The 17,783-nt window shown below is 35.5% G+C and overlaps 2 protein-coding genes and 1 long non-coding RNA gene across 3 annotated transcripts; 1 reads left to right on the top strand and 2 right to left on the bottom strand.

Moving 5' to 3' along the window:
- Positions 1 to 1,724: 1,724 nt before the first annotated feature.
- On the bottom strand, positions 1,725 to 6,117 carry LOC113693992 (delta(12)-fatty-acid desaturase FAD2). Its single transcript, XM_027212815.2, has 2 exons — positions 5,955 to 6,117; positions 1,725 to 3,014 (listed from the first exon to the last, which is right to left on the bottom strand). The coding sequence occupies exon 2, from the start codon at positions 3,001 to 3,003 to the stop codon at positions 1,852 to 1,854; it is 1,152 nt and encodes a 383-aa protein (XP_027068616.1). The 5' UTR covers positions 3,004 to 3,014; positions 5,955 to 6,117; the 3' UTR covers positions 1,725 to 1,851.
- A 3,716-nt stretch (positions 6,118 to 9,833) lies between these two features.
- Positions 9,834 to 11,031, bottom strand: LOC140007996 (uncharacterized). Its single transcript, XR_011815415.1, has 2 exons — positions 10,824 to 11,031; positions 9,834 to 10,072 (listed from the first exon to the last, which is right to left on the bottom strand). It is a non-coding gene; the product is annotated as an uncharacterized lncRNA (long non-coding RNA).
- Positions 11,032 to 16,644: 5,613 nt separating this feature from the next.
- On the top strand, positions 16,645 to 17,532 carry LOC113692189 (late embryogenesis abundant protein 46). Its single transcript, XM_027210557.2, has 2 exons — positions 16,645 to 16,832; positions 16,988 to 17,532. The coding sequence occupies exons 1-2, from the start codon at positions 16,746 to 16,748 to the stop codon at positions 17,345 to 17,347; spliced, it is 447 nt and encodes a 148-aa protein (XP_027066358.1). The 5' UTR covers positions 16,645 to 16,745; the 3' UTR covers positions 17,348 to 17,532.
- Positions 17,533 to 17,783: the final 251 nt, after the last annotated feature.

A 17,783-nucleotide genomic window follows, 5' to 3' on the forward strand; every position in this document is an offset into this window, starting at 1 on the left:
TTCTGAATATTGTTGTTGAGATATAGGTGTAACACTTAGAAGAAAAAAACAAAGAAAGAGGATAAAGCAGAAAATACAATTATATCTCATTATATTGTCAAGATATATATAGTCTCATTATAGGCTGGTCCTCGCATCGTATTTGTATATGTGTGTGCCCCTAAGCATCTTGTGCTTGCATGTTGCATGGCTGGATTTATTGAAAGCAAAGACATACAGTGAGAGTTGAGACATTGACTTGGCACTTCTGAGGCTGAGGCCTAAGAGTAATGTGCTCGGCTTGGTTCTCCACATTCAATTTGTGTCATTTGCTAATTAAGTGCTACATTAATCATCTGTCTATCTAAACAAGTAAGCGTTACACTTAATATCAGCATTGTTTGGATTCTGGTTTTTTGCAAAAAAAAATTTTACATTTTCTGTAGACATATTTTCCAATCACCTTTTTACCTCACATATATCAAATTATTACAGTATATTTTTTTACAAAATTTCCTAAAAATAACAATCCCAACGGATTAAGAGAAATACTTTAATTCACTAGCATTTTGCAATATAAAATCTCGGAAAATCCTTTTTCACATTCAGAACTTACAAGGCAATTCATGCACAAGACGAACTCAAATTGACAATCCATTAGGTTTTACTATTGAAAAGTAATAACTATCCTTTTTGCTCTGCAGTTTTGATAGAAATAAGGTTGGGCAGCATTCATGTATATTCTCGAACGACTTAAATTTGATACTTATGAAAACATATCATTGGATGCCAAAATTAGAGCACCAAATTCCAAGCCTTGCCTAGAATGGAATTGTAAAGGAATTTAACCTTAGTTCGACTTATTTGTCGAAAATAGAAAAGAAAAAATGCTCAAATCTTGGGCCTAAACACACCGATTAGCTAACGTGAAGCCTACCCATAATCAAACTAAGTCCAAGCCCATGTAAGACAAGAAGGTGGAAATTAATATAAACTAATTAATTAAGTAAAGAAATATAGAGAGAAGAGGATTAGTATGAATTTAGTAGTTCTATTATGAACTAACAAATTACGAGAAGACATATAAACATATAGGGGATGAATGATTCCATGTATCTCTTGAAAAGATGAATGAACATCCACACTTATCATTTCATTAATTTGACACGCAATCTAAATTCCACTCAAGTTTCATTCGTGTATCCTTTCTGCAGACCAACTTGAACCAACTTGACTCTTGCTCGCGGCTGTCTGCCTTCTCTCCGTCTGCCGGCCCAATTGCTTTAAGCGTTGGAAAAGGGAGCAACGAGAGCACAGTATTCCTTCATTGAGCAACAAAAGGGCAAATTGTGTCTCTGAACCTTTAGCATATATCTTGATTAACTGATTCTAGTGGAGTTGGGAATTAGGATACGACATGATCCAACTGTCTCTGGAACACTATTAAGATCAATTGGAGGATGTTCAATTAGTTACTAAGTTAATACGTTAGTTAAGTCCTTGCTAAACCTTTAGCATATATCTTGCTCAAGTATGCTCAAATCTCCTTTTTAGCTAGCTGCAGTCTTCTATGCCAAAAAGAAAAAGGGCTTCTGAAACTTTAGCTGGATTTAGATAAACGTACTGCCATTGTCAAAAAAAATTCTTTCGCAGTCCAAATCAAGCAAAGGCTCAAGTACATTTGCTTCAGAGTCCATTATCTTGCTGCACTCATTGCACCTTCCCATGATTAATATATAGAGTAATTAATTAACTAAAATCTTAAACTAATTTAAGAAAAAGGTTCGGTACAAATAGGAGGAAAAAGGCAACCTACACTAACAGGGAAGAGAGTAAAATCTTCCACTAAAGATTGAAGCTTGCCATCAAAACTCAAAGCTTGTTGTTGTACCAGAAGACACCTTTGTTCTGGTCAGCATCATCTTGCTCAACATAAACACACTCCTTTGCTTCTCGCCACATTGCTTTGAAAATTGGCGTCCCATCAAATTGGTAATAATCTCCGAGGATAGGCTTAATTGCCTTTGTAGCCTCCATTGCATGATAGTGAGGCATGGTTGAGAATAAATGGTGTGCGACATGAGTATCTGTGATGTTATGGAATACCTTGTTCAGAATTCCATAATCTCTGTCAACTGTGGCCAAAGCTCCCCTCAGCCAATCCCACTCTGAGGAATCGTAATGAGGCAACGAAGGGTGGGTGTGCTGCAAATATGTGATCAATACCAGAAACCCATTCACGATGAGCAATGGACATCCATAAACACAGACAACCCAGGCAAGCCCTTTTGCTGCCACAAGACGGTACAGCCCATAAAAGACAGATAGTACACCAACGTCAGAGAGGTAAATTTGAAGGCGCTCGCGGTCATTGTAGATAGGGCCATAGGGGTCATAGTGGCAAGCAAACCGATCATAAGGTCTTCCGGAGACATTGAACATCAAGTACAAAGGCCAGCCCAGAGTAAGCTGAACAGCAAGGGTCAAAACTCTGCCTGGTGGATTGTTGAGAAACTTGGCCGACCATTTAAGGTTGGACTTAGCTTTAGGTACAAATACTTCATCACGCTCTAGGGAACCAGTGTTTGAATGGTGGCGGCGATGACTGTATTTCCAAGAGAAATATGGGACAAGGAGAGCAGAATGGAGGATTAGGCCAACAGTGTCATCAAGCCATTGATAGTCACTGAAGGCGTGGTGGCCACATTCGTGGGCTATGACCCAAACACCAGTTAGCACACAGCCTTGGCATATCCAATATAGCGGCCAGGCTAAAAAGGAGAGAGGCTGAGGGAGGAGGGGAATATATGTCGTTGCAACGTAGTAGAAAAGAGAGGCAATTGCGAGATCATAGAATACATAAGAGAAAGAGCGAATAACAGACCGCTTGAAACAATGGGGAGGGATGGCTTTCTTAACATCTCCCACGGTAAATGGAGGCTTTGAATAGGGAACTCTGTTGAGGACATCGGATTTCGACCTCTTGGCCTCAGTGGAAACATTCATTCTGCCTCCAGCACCCATTGCTGAATGATCTGCACAATGTAAGAAACCATTAGATTGGACAGTATTAATTAGAATGAAAAGTTTGGTAGCTAACAAATCAATGAGTTATAATGCAGGTAAACAGTAACGAATCATAATAGAATTAAAACTAGATTGCTTTCTGTCAATGGAAATTTCAGACCAAGAATAACTTCAGCAAATATAAAGCGGCTGAATAGTAAAGCCATAACAACTTCATTGTGGTCTAATGATGCAACAAGCTGACAGACTCCAATGGTATTTAATCAACTAGATTTTCTTCGCTCTATAGACGACTAATTCAAAATATTCAAACACGCAGAAAAAGAACACAAAAGTTGGTCAATGATCCGTACAATCTAAGAAATCATTAGGTTGAAAAGTTTCATTAAAAGAAATCTGACGAGCTATAATGCAGGTAACCATTGCTTTCACAGCATATTAATTTTCAGGCACGGACAACTTCGTCAAATACAAAGCTACTCAATATTCAAATTGTAAAAACTCAACCGAATTTGACAGACCAATCTCCACCTATTGTAATTTAAACAAAGATACATACATCTGCTCTGTAGACAACTAATTCAATATACAAGCACCCTCAAGGGGAGAGCCCATGAATATCTATTTTCTTGGCTCAGCTAAATAGCAAGATCAATGTCCTTTATGTACTTGGATTAGATGGCGACATTAGCTTTTCCTATCGGAATACACTCAGGATGCTGCGCATAGACATCGGTTTACAGTAGAATTTTAATACGTGATACCTTTGCATTAGTACAAGATCCTTATGATCATGGAGGGCTTAATATTTTCCTTTTGGGTTCTTTTTTGTTGTTGGGGAATTGCAAGAATAGAGCTTTTTATCGCCCAAAAAAAAAATAATCATGCTACATAAATTGCAAAGGTACCGAATAAGGAAAAAGCACATCCGACTATTGCTACACATTTGGTGGGACCCCACCAAATGATTTTCTTTACATCACAGCACATGCACCTTGAGCCGAATTTTTATATTTGCCAACCCAAAAAGATACAATTTGCATCTAATTAATTTGATAAGACAAGAAAATATCTCAACAAGTGCCTTGTCATGAAAATGAGATGTATTCCTTTTTTTTAAGAACTAGTACTTGACCCAAGTCAAAAGATGATTTGGCACAGACTATTGAACACCGGGTATGGTACCCTCCCAAAAAAAAACACTGGATATGATAGAAAAGTATAAATCTAGTAATAAATTTTCTAATGTATGGCAATCTGAAATTTAGTTCATCAAGAAAGAAAAGTCTTTAGTAGTAATATTCAATGCAAGTAGCCATCAGTCCGCCTGCCGGCTGCCGTCCGCTGAATACAGCTACAAGTCATTGGCCACTCATTAAAAAATCACATCATTGGCCTATGATTCTCCACAAAAATACAATTAACATTTTTTCCACAAGTTCTTGAAAATAATGAAAAATTTTCCCCAAAGTATTCATAATATCTCCATTCTCTTTTAATAACCCTTAATCTCTGAAATTTAAATTTATGAGCTTAATGAAGAGTTCCATTGTAATCATTAAGCATTGCAAGGAGGAGTAATTGTCCAAGATTAAACAAGTAAGAATACGACCCCACAGCTTCCACATGTTAAATTCACTAACCACTCAAACTCTTTACCAAATTGAGGAAAGGGATCCATCTAAGGAAGTCCAGTAATTCCGTATAGGAAAAAGACACAAAACCAAAGTTGTAATTTGTAAAGCGTTAACAAGTGGGAGATGTATACAGAAAAGGTTAATCAACATGTTACCATCCGACCCACATCCCATGTGACAAATCAAAAACTCGGTAGTTGGTAGCCCAATTTTTTTATTCTTTTGGTCAAAGGTCAACAAAAAAAAATTGGCAGCCCATGAGACATGTAGTTCAATGTACTTGTAACGCTTGTGTTAAGTATCAACCTTTTCCAACAACACGTTAATTTCATTTTGATGCCAGTAATAAAATTAGGAATAGTATTTCGTATATTAACATGTATACATTAAAAAGTCTAGATGCAATGAATGTCTAAATTTGAATTTCAAATTTACATTGAAGTTGATAATTATACATCCAAAGCTTCAAGAAATGATAAGTTGCAAGGCTTCAAAACTTGAGAAAGGAAGTATGGATTGGTGAGTCTCTCTCTTTGATCCTAGACCTATTACCAAAATTTGGTCTATAATAAACACCATGACTGAGAAGTTCAAATTCCTACTGCATTTGTGTGGATGCAGAACTTTGTTCTTGAATATGGAGGAGCAACAACATATGACCGATAATGGGCAGTTCTTCCAATTTTGGAACTACAAAATTTTAGTATTAGTTGGACAGAAATGTCGAGGGAATCAGACATGGGGTTTGGTTAATCTGGATCCATTTCATATGCACGTAGTATTTGAAAAAAAAATACGTAACAAATCAGATTCCTCTGGCGAATGCATTGCATAATCCAATTAACAAATTTTGAAAAGGAAAAGCACATTCATCAAGGGAAAACAAGCAAAAAAAATCTATTTTCCTAGAAAGGTAAACTTTGACAATACTTAACATTGCCAAAAGAAAGCGTGCAGCACATGAGCCGGCTGAATCAAAAAAAAATTTTCCTTTTTTTTGTGCCCTTTTAAGCCCTTCTTTCAGGTTTCAAAATCGAATCAAAAGAAAGAAAGAAAGAAATCAGAGCTCTACAGCACACCATCCAAATGAAGAACATTCGATCCATACATGCAAAAATTACTCATAACTTCTAGCTGCTTTTGAGAATTTATTCAAGGATGGAATGATCAGTAAAAAATAAAATTTATCAATGAATCAGCCTCCCAGTCAAAGATCTAAACTCAACCTCTATATATGCTCTTTTGATCCAAATGAAGAATTTTTTGCAAAGTAAAAGAGAAAATGCAGCAACAGGTTATTAGGATCAATACCTGATGAAAATGGAGGAGGATATTTATTATATTTTTTTCCCTCCGGGGAAGCTCTTTCTCTCCTCCACTTGAGAGAGCACGAAGAAGTCGCCCTTTTCTCTTTCTACTGCTACTTTTCGCCTTCTCCTCTCCTCTCTGTCTCTCTCCTTAGTTTTCGGTGGCCGCTGGGGCGAGCCGGCCCTCCTTGGTTTATATAGGAAGTGGGAAAGGGAACGCTCGGATTTTAAGCTTTTACGTTTCCCTCCTCTCGAAATGAATGCCTTACAATTTGCGTGGGCCACATCTCTCCCTCTCTCTCTCTCTCTCTCGGACCCACACGCCTGCACGTCATTTTGGACCCTTCCCACTTTTGAACATTTTTAGTGCATTGTTTGTGGGGTGTCAACTGTCAAGTCACTTGCTCGCTGCCCACTTGTGCTCTTATTTGTACTTTTGACACTCCGCTTTCTTTTTTTTTTTTCTCTTTTGTTTTATTCCTCGAACATATAATTTATCGATAATAAATAAAACGTCTTACTAATTAGAGTGTTGGCCGGATTCGGGTCACAGGAGATTAATCGAGCCCCATAAAAATTGATTCGAACACCTATATGTCGACAAAAAAAAAAAAATTTAGAGTGTTGCGTTTTGTTACTTGATACTTCAAGTGTGTCACTCCTTTCACTACACCCAAACTTATTTATAGTCTCACTTATTACTCTTATTTTTGTGGTTCGCTTATAAATATTATCACACATTTTGTAGTATGATATATGTCAAATAATTAACAAATTAAACAAATAATAATCCGATTGAAAATGTAAAAGTCCATTTGCATTGGAGTTTAAGTTTTTTTTATATAAAAAAAAAATTGTACTGCAATGATGTGATATATGTAAAATATAATAATAATTGAGAAATATTTTAAAATTTCTCTCGAAGAACTCACAATCCCATTTGGATACAGCCTTACTGTGTTTGACAGAAATGAAAACAGCAATTTGAATTTCCTTTTGTCTTGTAAGTAATAGACAATTCCTCATCAAAATTCTCTCTTTGTAGGCATGCGAAAAGGAAAAATTACACTAGTCATCTTTATTGGAAAGAATTATTTGAAAAAAAAAAAAAAAAAAAGATGCCAGCCAAAGGTGTGGCGGTAGCAAAAGTTTTTTTTTTCAAAAAAAAAAAACAACAAGTGGCACTTTCCCAAATGTAATTGGTCGGCTGATCCTACGTTGTCCAATGAACCGTCGCCGTAGATTTGGAGAGTACCGCAATTTTACGGCTGAGATTATTGCACAAGCGGTTGAAAATATCTTGGGAGAGTCACGTGTGCAACATAGATGAGATGTTGAAAATGTCCCGAGATCCTGTCAGCTGCAGACTCAAGCTAAACTTGAATCAATCAACAAATGAGAATATAAAAAGTACGGAAAATCTTTTATTAAGCGACGTCCGACTTAAACAAGATGGAAAGAGTTGGGTTGGATGGTAATATAAAAAAAAATTATAAATCAAAAATTTTACATTTGAAAAAAAAAACTTAAACGATAGTAATAATTAAAAGGATTAATTTTACTTTGTCCCTCCAAACTTTGAATAATTACTCACTTCAATCCCTAAACTTTAAAATGGAACACTTAAGTCCCTAAACTTATAAATACCTCCCACTTAAGTCTCTAAACTAATAAAATGGGACACTTAAATCCCTAAACCCTTATAAAATGAGACATTTCGACCACCAACGGCATTCAGAATTTGTTAACAATTTTCCTTAAATGGGAGGTATTTATAAGTTTAAGGACTTAAGTGTCCCATTTTGAAGTTTAGGGACTGAAGTGGGTAATCGTCCAAAGTTTGGAGGGACAAAGTGGTATTAACCCTAATTAAAAAGATGGTCTACTTTCAGGAATTCTCATATTTGTCTCTATTACTTAAAAATATCGTGATTTTTAATTACTTTTGTAACTGGATTCGAAAAGCCTAATCCTCCACATAAAATTAGGTAGATGAACTCTAAATATCTAGATTTTCAGTCACCTTTGCCGGTGGACGGTAAAAGCATATAATCCTTCGTAAAAAATTAGGTAGATGGACTGATCTAAAAAGCTTAATCCTCCATATAAGATAAAATTAAACAGAAGAATCACAAGATACTTCTGTAAGTGGACTCCAAAAGGCATAACCCTCCCTGTAAAGCAAAATTAAACAGAAGAATCACAAGATGGAAACAGCAGTGAAGTTGGTTGGGGCTTTTCTCCAGCAACATCCTCGGATCTGGTTCTCCATGACCATTAGATGATGTCCTTTTTTATTTTTGCTTTTTTTTCTTTTCTTTTGGGGTTGGGAGGTCCAAGTTTCGTTAGTGGTTTCAATGATAAACCAAGTTGTAAAAGAGAGTATTTATGAAGAAAGTGATAGTATGAAATAGACAAAAACCAAACTATGCCGGGTTTAATATATAGAATTAACTAGTTGAGATTGCTTCATGATTTATTATCATCAGTGCAAAATCAAATTGTTTGCAAAAACTGGTTACATTTAAACAAGAAAAAAAAACTTATTGGAAGAGCATAAACTAAGCCATGCAAAAGTGTATATGCTTTTGCAGAAAGTTAGTTTGGTTATTTTTACATGTATATCTTCGTAGGAAAATTGCTTTCTGGATAGTAGCGGAAAATTTGTAATTTGTGATAAAAAATTAGAGAACTCTACACTTGGACAAAAAGAAAGAAAACCCGAAAACGAAAAGGCAGTTGCTCTGTTTAACAAACATAAAATACTATAGTTTTTTTAAAAAAAAAAATATTATCCCATTAGAAAAGTACTACAGTTTTTTTTTAATTATTTTTTCAAAATAATCTCCTATCAAAAAAAAAAAAAAAGATCCATAAACAAAACACTTATCAGATGGAGGGTGTGTTTCTTCAGCCGTTAGATTCTTGTGAAACTAAACTTTCATGCTAGTTCAAACATGCTCAAAGACTTGCTCTTTCTGGGATTTTGCATTGAAATTTCCTTTGTCAGTCCGAAGTACTGTGTTCACTATGTTGGAATTTTTTTTTTTTTTTTTGGTGGAAAAAATAGAGATACCCAAGAACATGGTAAACATGTTGGTGGTTGACAGGCGTCAACCCTATACAATAATAAATACCTAGTCAAATAAATTATGAATTTTGTATACAGTGATAAATAGGGTCGAATCCACAAAGACCGGAGAAATTTGTTTCTACTCTAGTTCAAAGTAGGGGGGATTTTTATAAAAATGAAGATAACTAAACAGCTCAAAGAAAAATAAATAAACAAATAAAAACTAAGTGATAGTTTATTAAAATTAAATCAATAATCAACAAGCTCTAACCAAGGACTAACTTTGGAAATGGTTCACTCAATTGATCATCGAAATAATGAAAATCTCATTTATTCGCTGATAAACAAGTTGTTACTACCAAACACGCGATGACAATCAATTTCTTCTTACTGTATCGGTGATCGAGGTATGACTGTTAATTACTCCCCTAATCAAGTAATAACTCTAGATATGATCACAGAGTTCAATTTTTCAATTGTCTTAAAAATTAGAGAAACCCTGTTCAAACCAAATAACAAGCTACGAGGGTTATCTTAAGTTAACTCATATGTTTTCCTGACACAAATTCAATCATACTAGTCACCATTAATTTAAAACAATTAAACAATTACGGAGTTAACTGCTCTAACTGTAACAGCCCCACCTTCCCCTAAGGCGAACCAAAGGGGTTAGCGGACTGCCTGCCCATCTCTCGCCAGGACTACGGAGCGGTTACACGCGTTCTAAAACGTTTCGGAAATGCAAAAGTGCGCTCGGACAAGCCACAAGAACCAAAATAACAAAATAATAAGCAAAAGGAAAACGATGAATAGTGCCTGGAATAGGGGAAACCGAGAACCCACCAAACAGTAATACATAGCAATTCAACATTTACAACCACACTTGGCATGTCAAAAACTATACATATGGTATACACATATTCGGTTTGCCATTCAGAAGATGAACCCAATACACATTAGGGTTTCATGAGATGACCTATTCAAAATAGACATATACATGGCTCAATTTGGCAACCAACACGTATGAGCTCCCAAAAGTGATTATTTTCCTGTAAGGAAAACAAAAGGGAACAGAAAGGGGTGAGCTTGCGCTCAATGAGGTACCAAACAGATAGCAATAAAATCATGGCATTTCATGTTTAACAAATCAGATACACATGCCAGATATAAAGCAACGGAACCACTGATTCAAATCAGAAGGATACGGGTGGCTCTCAGGAGCCAAATTTCCAGCGCAGTACTTGATCCAAACCGGTTGACCCTCCGTCAACGTATATAGAACCAAAGCGTCCGTAGACCCCTCTTCACTCCAAATTCCGTCCACCAAACACCCCTTTACCGGGCCCGCTCACCGTATCAGTAACAGAAATGGTAATACTCGAGTATACCGGAACCCAAGGGTCTCAATACCCAAAGATCCCCGAACAGACTACCGTGGTTCGTTATCTAATCGTCCAGGCCCTTGCCGGCCCGACTTGAATAAGTTAGCCACAGGATTTGAGCTCATAGGTCACAGAAAGGTCGTTGGACACAAGCTTCCAAACGACGTCAGAACAGATACAGTTTCAGATACAGATAACAGATTCAGTACAGTTTCAGATACAGATACAGATAACAGATTCAGATAGACGTTCAGAATTGGAATATGAACAGACCAGAGAACGAGTGTGATAAAGTCAAGTATTTGGCTTTATCAAAGCAGTACTTTATCAAAGCAGTACTTGGCTTCAATAGTCATAAGTCAAGTATTCAAATATTCAGATATTTCACATAAAGGGTAGCAGGCAGTGGTACACTCACCGATTCAACTTCAAAAGTTTCACTTCAGATTGGCCTTAATCGCCAAGAAACCCTAAAATAATCAAAATAAACCAATTGAAGGTTTCATATCTAAAATCGAATAAACGGAATGCACAAGTGAGACATACTAATGCAAGGGTGTAAAAACATGATTTTCTTGAAAACAAAAAGATAACATCAAGACCTAGGCGCAAACAACCCAAAAGCCCTTCATTTCCATCAAAAGGCAAATCCAACTTAAAGAACCAAACGGCCTAGAAAATCGGGCAGCACTTCCCCTAAATTTCTTACTTTTCCAGCCATTAAGGCTTCATTATTTCCTCAAATCAGTCCCAACACCTCACACAAAAGTCATCTCATTCCCAAAAGCCGTTCACTAGGCTCAAAGTAGTACAAGTACAAAAGTTAGCTAGAAAATGACCGGAATAAGAGTAAGCCTTAAAACCATGCCAACCAATAGGGTTTCATAAAGCCATGCCAATCACAACCCCAATAGGGTTTCATATACATATATAAGCATAATAGCAAACCAGAAAATCAGGAAATATAACTCATTTGATCAATCAACAAAAACAGTTTTGGCCTCCGTATGCGGTAATGGTACAAAATGCAATACGCTTATCGGATGAGGGTGTAAGACCCACCATCTCGAAGCTAAAAGACAGAGCTACAACAATGTAGAAGGTCACTCAGTCCAAATCCTAGCAAAACTAGGTCAAAATTGCAGAAAACCAAGCCAGAACCGTAATTTCAGGTTCCCAAATCACACAAAACTGGAATACGTCTATCTCAGCCTACACAGGTCCAAATGCATTGATTCCAAAGGCACATGAAAGCTAAGACATCAAGCTACATTTCATCAGAAGACACCCACAACAAAATCCAAACCAATTCCAGTCAAAACAGACAATTACTATCGCAGTTCGCACATTCTGTTCACCCAGAACAGCAACAGTAAAAATGGCATAACTCACTCTACACTACTCCAAATGCCCTGAAATTTTGCAGGCACTTCAAACTTATCAATACCTACAACTTTCATGTTTTGAGCAAAGTCCAATTCGGCCTTTATCTATGACCTAAAATTTCGGACAGAATGTTCAACCAAGAACCCTAATTTTCCAGAAATTCTTCCAAATCCAAAATTGATTGCAATTTTCTATCATATGCACCTACTAGAGCCAAAACCCCTTATTACCAACCATCAAAAACAATCACACCATCAAGATCATATGAAACCAGAAAATTCCTCAAAAAATAAAAAACTCAACCAAATCACTTCAAACCAAGAAATAATCCACAATTTCTAACACAATAGCCACCATTAGGCATAAATTCAACATCATTAGCTATAAGAAAATGTTCAATCATCACTTACCAAGTAAACAAGAGAGAGGAAGATGTTGGACACCTTAAGTTCTCCAAAAAGATTCACCAAAACACTCACTAACACCAAGTGGAAGGATTTTATGGAGTAAAAACTAATTTAGGCAAATAGTTTGGAAGATTGAGCTAGTTGGGAGCTTGAAATTTGAAGCAAGTTTCTTCCTTCTTGAGCTCTCAAGAGTCGGCCAACATAGAATGAAAAATGGTTATTTTTTTGTGAATTTTTGAAGATATTTACTCCATAAGTCAAAAGGTCAAAACCATGAATAGTAGTCTTAAGTCCTAACCAATGGGAAAATGACACATGGCATCTCATTAAATGCAATTCAATCCTTTAGTCACCTCTCACATCAATCACTTCACACTCCTCTACTTATATATTAACACCCGATAAATTTTACACAGTATCCGAAACTTAACCTTATTGGCCGAATTCTTCCGAACTTTCCGCACTAGTGGGTCCCACTTCCTTTCTATATCCTTAATTTTCAAAAACTACCCAATGCTAGGAAAAATCATATAAAACTTATATTTACTCATAAAAATTATCTAGAAAATTTTCCGGATACAGAAAGTGCAGAAAACAAACCATTGAAAATAAGAAAACCTGGAAATATAATAAAACCTAGAAAATGGAAAAAATTACGGGTTCTCACACTAACTGGTTTTAGGCTATTAGATTAATTAAATATCAGGCGTCCTTGATATTCAAATAAAATAATAACCATAAGAAATTAAATCAAAGAACATACGAATATCAGTATATAAAAGAAATAAAAATAATCAATTCGATTTTCACAATTTTAGATGAACCAAGTCTTCCGTTGTTCCTTGACTAGAAAAAGAAATTTAACCGCTCATCATGAGGAATAATCCAAGCAATTTTATCGACAAAAGTTGCATGAACATTTGATGATAAGAAAAGTGAAAGAAAAAAGAAAAAGAAAAGACAAAGAGAAAAACTCTTCATTTATTTGGTCTTGATGTCGAAACTAATCAATCGTTTGCAAAACTCAAAGACAAAACCAAGTAGTTGCCTTGCGGAAGTACTACACAATCCTTTTCGCTTCGAATCTCTACGATCAACACAATTACTAAATATAAGTAGAATCCATCAATTAATGCAATATTTGATAAAATAAAAGATGAAAATGATCATAAAATTAATGACAAAAATGCAATCTATCAGTGGTGAGGCTTGGCAATTAACCGTGTAATATTTATACTAGAAAAAAAAAAAAAGAAAAGAAAAGTATAAACTCTTGAGAAAAAGGATACAATTTTATGTATGTACAATTTATGAAAAATGCACTTTAGCAAACCGAATGGTGCTCCAACAAACAAAAAAGATCTTTGACAAATACACTACCATCACATAAGTGCGTTTCAGATAGATTCTTGCAAAACTGAAATTCATGTTTCTAAACACATGTTAAGAAAAAAGGTATAAATTATTTTTTATATAAAATTTGTGAATAGGGAACTTTAACAAACAAATGCATACCCAACTTTTAAGTGCTCTTAACAAACAAGAAAGCGTTTGGCATATACAATACAACTATCAGTTGGTGGTGGTGTCTCAGATAGAAGATTCTGTAAAACTCAAATTCAAGCTTGTTCAGTGCACATGTCCTGGGATGCCCTTTGTAAAGCAAGAATCAGGATTCGCCTCAGATGGCCACCTTTTACCTAATACTTAGGTACGCAGATGGACAAGTTAAGCCCGCAGGTCTATAAATGAAGTAGTCCTTCATTTATTGCTTTTACCTAATTTTGCATTAATTCCATTTCAATTCAATCACAATAGGAATCCAATTGCCAACTACCTCTTTCTTTTGGTGTAGTTGAGATTAATTAAAGTCCGAGATTAGGTAAGAGGGATAAATGAAGACTACTTCCCCTCTGTCTGTGATGCTATCTTAAGCCTGTTTGAAGACTTCAAGTACGGCAAACAATTGAACACGTATTTCAACAGTGCAACGACTCAACACTGTTGGCTCCAAATCAGTTTCACTTCGCCATCCTCGTAGAATTATTATTATTTTTTTATCAATCGTCACTTTATTCTACTTTATAATTCTACTATATAATTCTACTTTATTCTATTCTAAAGAGAAGGTCCGTCATTTTATCTATATAATTCTACTTTATTCTAACTTAAAAGGGAAGCCCAACTAGGTCTATAAGGGACCAATGGGGACTGAATTACCATCAAACCAAACAGGTGCATTACGCACTCATCTTGATTTTTTTTTTTTTTTTTAAAAAGTCACATATTATGGCAATTAGTGGGAGGCAAGGGTTGGTGGAGGCTTAGTGGTAGCCACCAGCTCAAAGGCTAGTGGTTTCCTCGTAGTATCACAAGAAAGTAGGAATTGTTCTATTCAAAATTGACATGTTTAATTGAAACTCGTATTTAGGGCACATGCCAATGTGTGTGCAACTAATAGGAAAATACTATTAAAAATTTTTTTGAGCAAATTAATATCATTTCCAGAAGAATTTGTTTTATATTTTGACAATAGATATTAAAAAATTCACCATAACAAAGTGTATAAATAGATAGTTATTCAGAAATAGTTCATAACCATAATTGGTGGTTGATTATATTAGGTAGTTAGTAAAGGTAGTTTAGGAAAAACTTAAAGTGACAATATTTTGTTTACACCAAAATCTCCCTCCACCTTTGTATATAGCATAGATATTTCTTTATATTACAAAAGTATAATTCCTCCGATAAATGATAATAATACAAGCCAAGCAATGTTTTCCTAATTTATTTTCTTGGCGACAGAAGAAATTAAAGTGGGGTTCGGCTGTGTTTTGAGGAAAGGCAGCAGTTAAAATTGGGATTTAGGGAATGCAGGGCTAGTGGTTGAGCGTTTTGAGCATGTGGGAGAGGCGAGTTGTTGCAGCCTTGTGGGTTGTTAGACAAATGTGGAGAGACAGAGAGTTTGGTGCAATGGTGGAGGCTGAAAATAACGAGGAAGATGAAGAGAACGCAAATACTGGATATGTTAGTCTTTTAGCTAAGCCACATACGTCCGGATGAGTCTATCCGAATTAAAACTGCAAATGAATCAAATCAAATCGAATTTTGACATAATCGAGTCGAGCTCGACTCAATTTTATTAAGTTCAAATTCGAACTTAAACTCAAAGAGTTTTTATTGTAAAACTTAAGTTTGAATTTGATTTCCAATTCGAATCTAGTGGAATTTTAAAAAATAAAAAATAATTATTTTTTAAAAAATATATAAAATAGTCATTTTCTTAATAAATAATACAAATACTAGGGACATATATATAATTTTACTATTAAAATAAAAATTAGAGAGAGAGAGAGCTAGCTCGCGAGTTTTTCTTTACTCATCTCAAGTTCAATAACTCGATTTGATCAAACCAACTCGCAGGTGATTTGATTCACTTGGAGCTCTAATAAGATAATTTAAGATATGTTTAATAACATAAAAAAGTATTGAAATTGAACTTTTTCAAACATTCAGATATTTTGAATATTTGATAAATAAAAATTCATTTGCTGAATTTGTTAAGCAGTGCTTAACCTATGTGTATTTTTTTTAGCACAAGAATCCTAACTGAATGATTAATTCAAATAAGAATCAATAGAATTACTTCAACTACCTTATTTTATCTATCAAATCTACCCGTGTTTGTTAATTATGTTCAAAATTCTTATCCAATTAAAAAACCTGATATTCTTTCTCTAACAATTTTATATTTCTCTTTTCTCCCAATTTAATGACGTTCACATCTTCTCTATTCTGCTCATATAATATATTTCATCTTTTATATTAACTTGATTTAAAAATAAAAATTGTTATTTTCATACCTAACAATTTTAAACTAATTAAATCATAAGTTTTATTTCTTTTTTGGGTGAAAACATATAAGGATAAAATTATCAAATTAAACTTATTAAGCATTCAGTTATAAATGCTTATCAAACAGTATAAATAGATTTATCATTAAAATTTAAATATTCATATATTTTTTTTCAATGTTTAAATTTTAGTAAATTAATTATTTTATATTAAGCATTTCAGAATTCAAATTTTAGAATTCACGTTCAGTTTTATCAAATGAAACCTGAGTCAAACTTAGCATCATTTCCCTATTTAATTTATCAATGAACACAACGTGTAACACATAGTTTGAGACGACAATTTTGAAGCCATTGCAGGGCTCCACGTACAAAATGTAGCAGCACAGAAGCAAGTTAAAGACCCTCCTCTCCCTCTCCTCAATCATCATCTCCAAGCTTCTAATCTTATCAACTTCCCTTGACAAGTGTCAAAACTCCCCACCTAAGTTGTCCCTTCAATCTCCACGTGTATTCCCCCAGCAACGTGTCACCGCCTCCCATTTCGTAGCCTCTCCACGCCCATGCACATACTATAAAACCATGCGAAGTTGGTCACTTCAGCGTGGCATTGTCAAGGTATGCTCGTTCAGTTACAGGCAAGGAATTTGGTACAGAAATAAGCCATAATTAATCTTTGCCACAGAGAGAAAAATGCAGAAAGCAAAGGAAACATCAGCCGACGTAGCTGCTTCGGCAAAGTCCGGTATGGATAAGACCAAGGCCACTTTACAAGAAAAGGTAAGTTGTTTTAACTTGTTTAGCATGAAAAGTTCGATTTTGGTTCAAAACGACTTTGTTAAAACCAATGATTTTACCAATTCAACCCAAGATTGCTAGTAGAGTGTGTCAGTATTGATATATTTTTGTTGTTTTTTGGGTTCGTATATATGTAGGCTGAAAAGATGACTACTGATCCAGTGAAAAAGGAGATGGCTGAGCGGAAGAAAGAGGAAAAGTTGTTTGAAGCAGAGTGTGAGAAGGAACGGATGCGCCAAGCTGCCAGGAGAGGCGACCACAACCTCCACACGGCGGGTGATCCGCTCGGCCACGCTGGGCCGGTTAGGGAGGATTATCCAACTAGCGTGACTAGTGGAGTTGTTGGGTCGCAGTATCCTGCAGGAGTGAACAAAAGAAGTGGAAGGACCGGTGTTCTTGATCCTGACCGGGTGGAGGATGTGGGCAGACCGGGAGTTCAAGACCCCGGGGTTGGCGGAGGAGCTAGGACTGGTTATGGACCTGGTGCTACATATTAGCTAGCCTGAGTGTTTAGGACGCATGTTTTAGTTTGAGCCAATACTTGGTTTAGTAGTAAGGGATGATCCTCTTATAACTAGGGTTGTATTATACAGAATTAGCCATGTTTTGGAATAAGGGAATAATACAGATGGTTTGGAATAAGGGAATAACATTGGAGGTTCTTTAAAGCCTTTAACTTGCACATGTTGATAGATTTATGGTGCTGTTTAGAGGAATTCAAATGTTAATTTTTTCGAAAGCAATGAAATCAATTTTTTTTTTTTTTTTTTTATGTTAGATCACACATTGAATATTTGGTATTTTCCCAAGCAGTACGTAGTTTCCGGGCCAGCAAGAATTTCAGGCCAGAGTAGAACCATCTCAATTTCCAACCTCTTCAGACCACATAGCAAGATAAATCTTGAGTTCGCCTCTTGAACAAGCATTTGTTTG

The sequence above is a fragment of the Coffea arabica genome, chromosome 6c, assembly GCF_036785885.1.
Source record: "Coffea arabica cultivar ET-39 chromosome 6c, Coffea Arabica ET-39 HiFi, whole genome shotgun sequence".
NCBI lineage: Eukaryota > Viridiplantae > Streptophyta > Magnoliopsida > Gentianales > Rubiaceae > Coffea > Coffea arabica.

What these genes read in the sequence shown, in the direction of transcription:
- LOC113693992 (XM_027212815.2), bottom strand. Translation starts at nt 3,003, where the DNA reads ATGGGTGCTGGAGGCAGAATGAATGTTTCCACTGAGGCCAAGAGGTCG.
- LOC113692189 (XM_027210557.2), top strand. Translation starts at nt 16,746, where the DNA reads ATGCAGAAAGCAAAGGAAACATCAGCCGACGTAGCTGCTTCGGCAAAG. An exon ending in AGGCCACTTTACAAGAAAAG is followed by an intron (nt 16,833 to 16,987) that starts GTAAGTTGTTTT and finishes GTATATATGTAG; the next exon opens with GCTGAAAAGATGACTACTGA.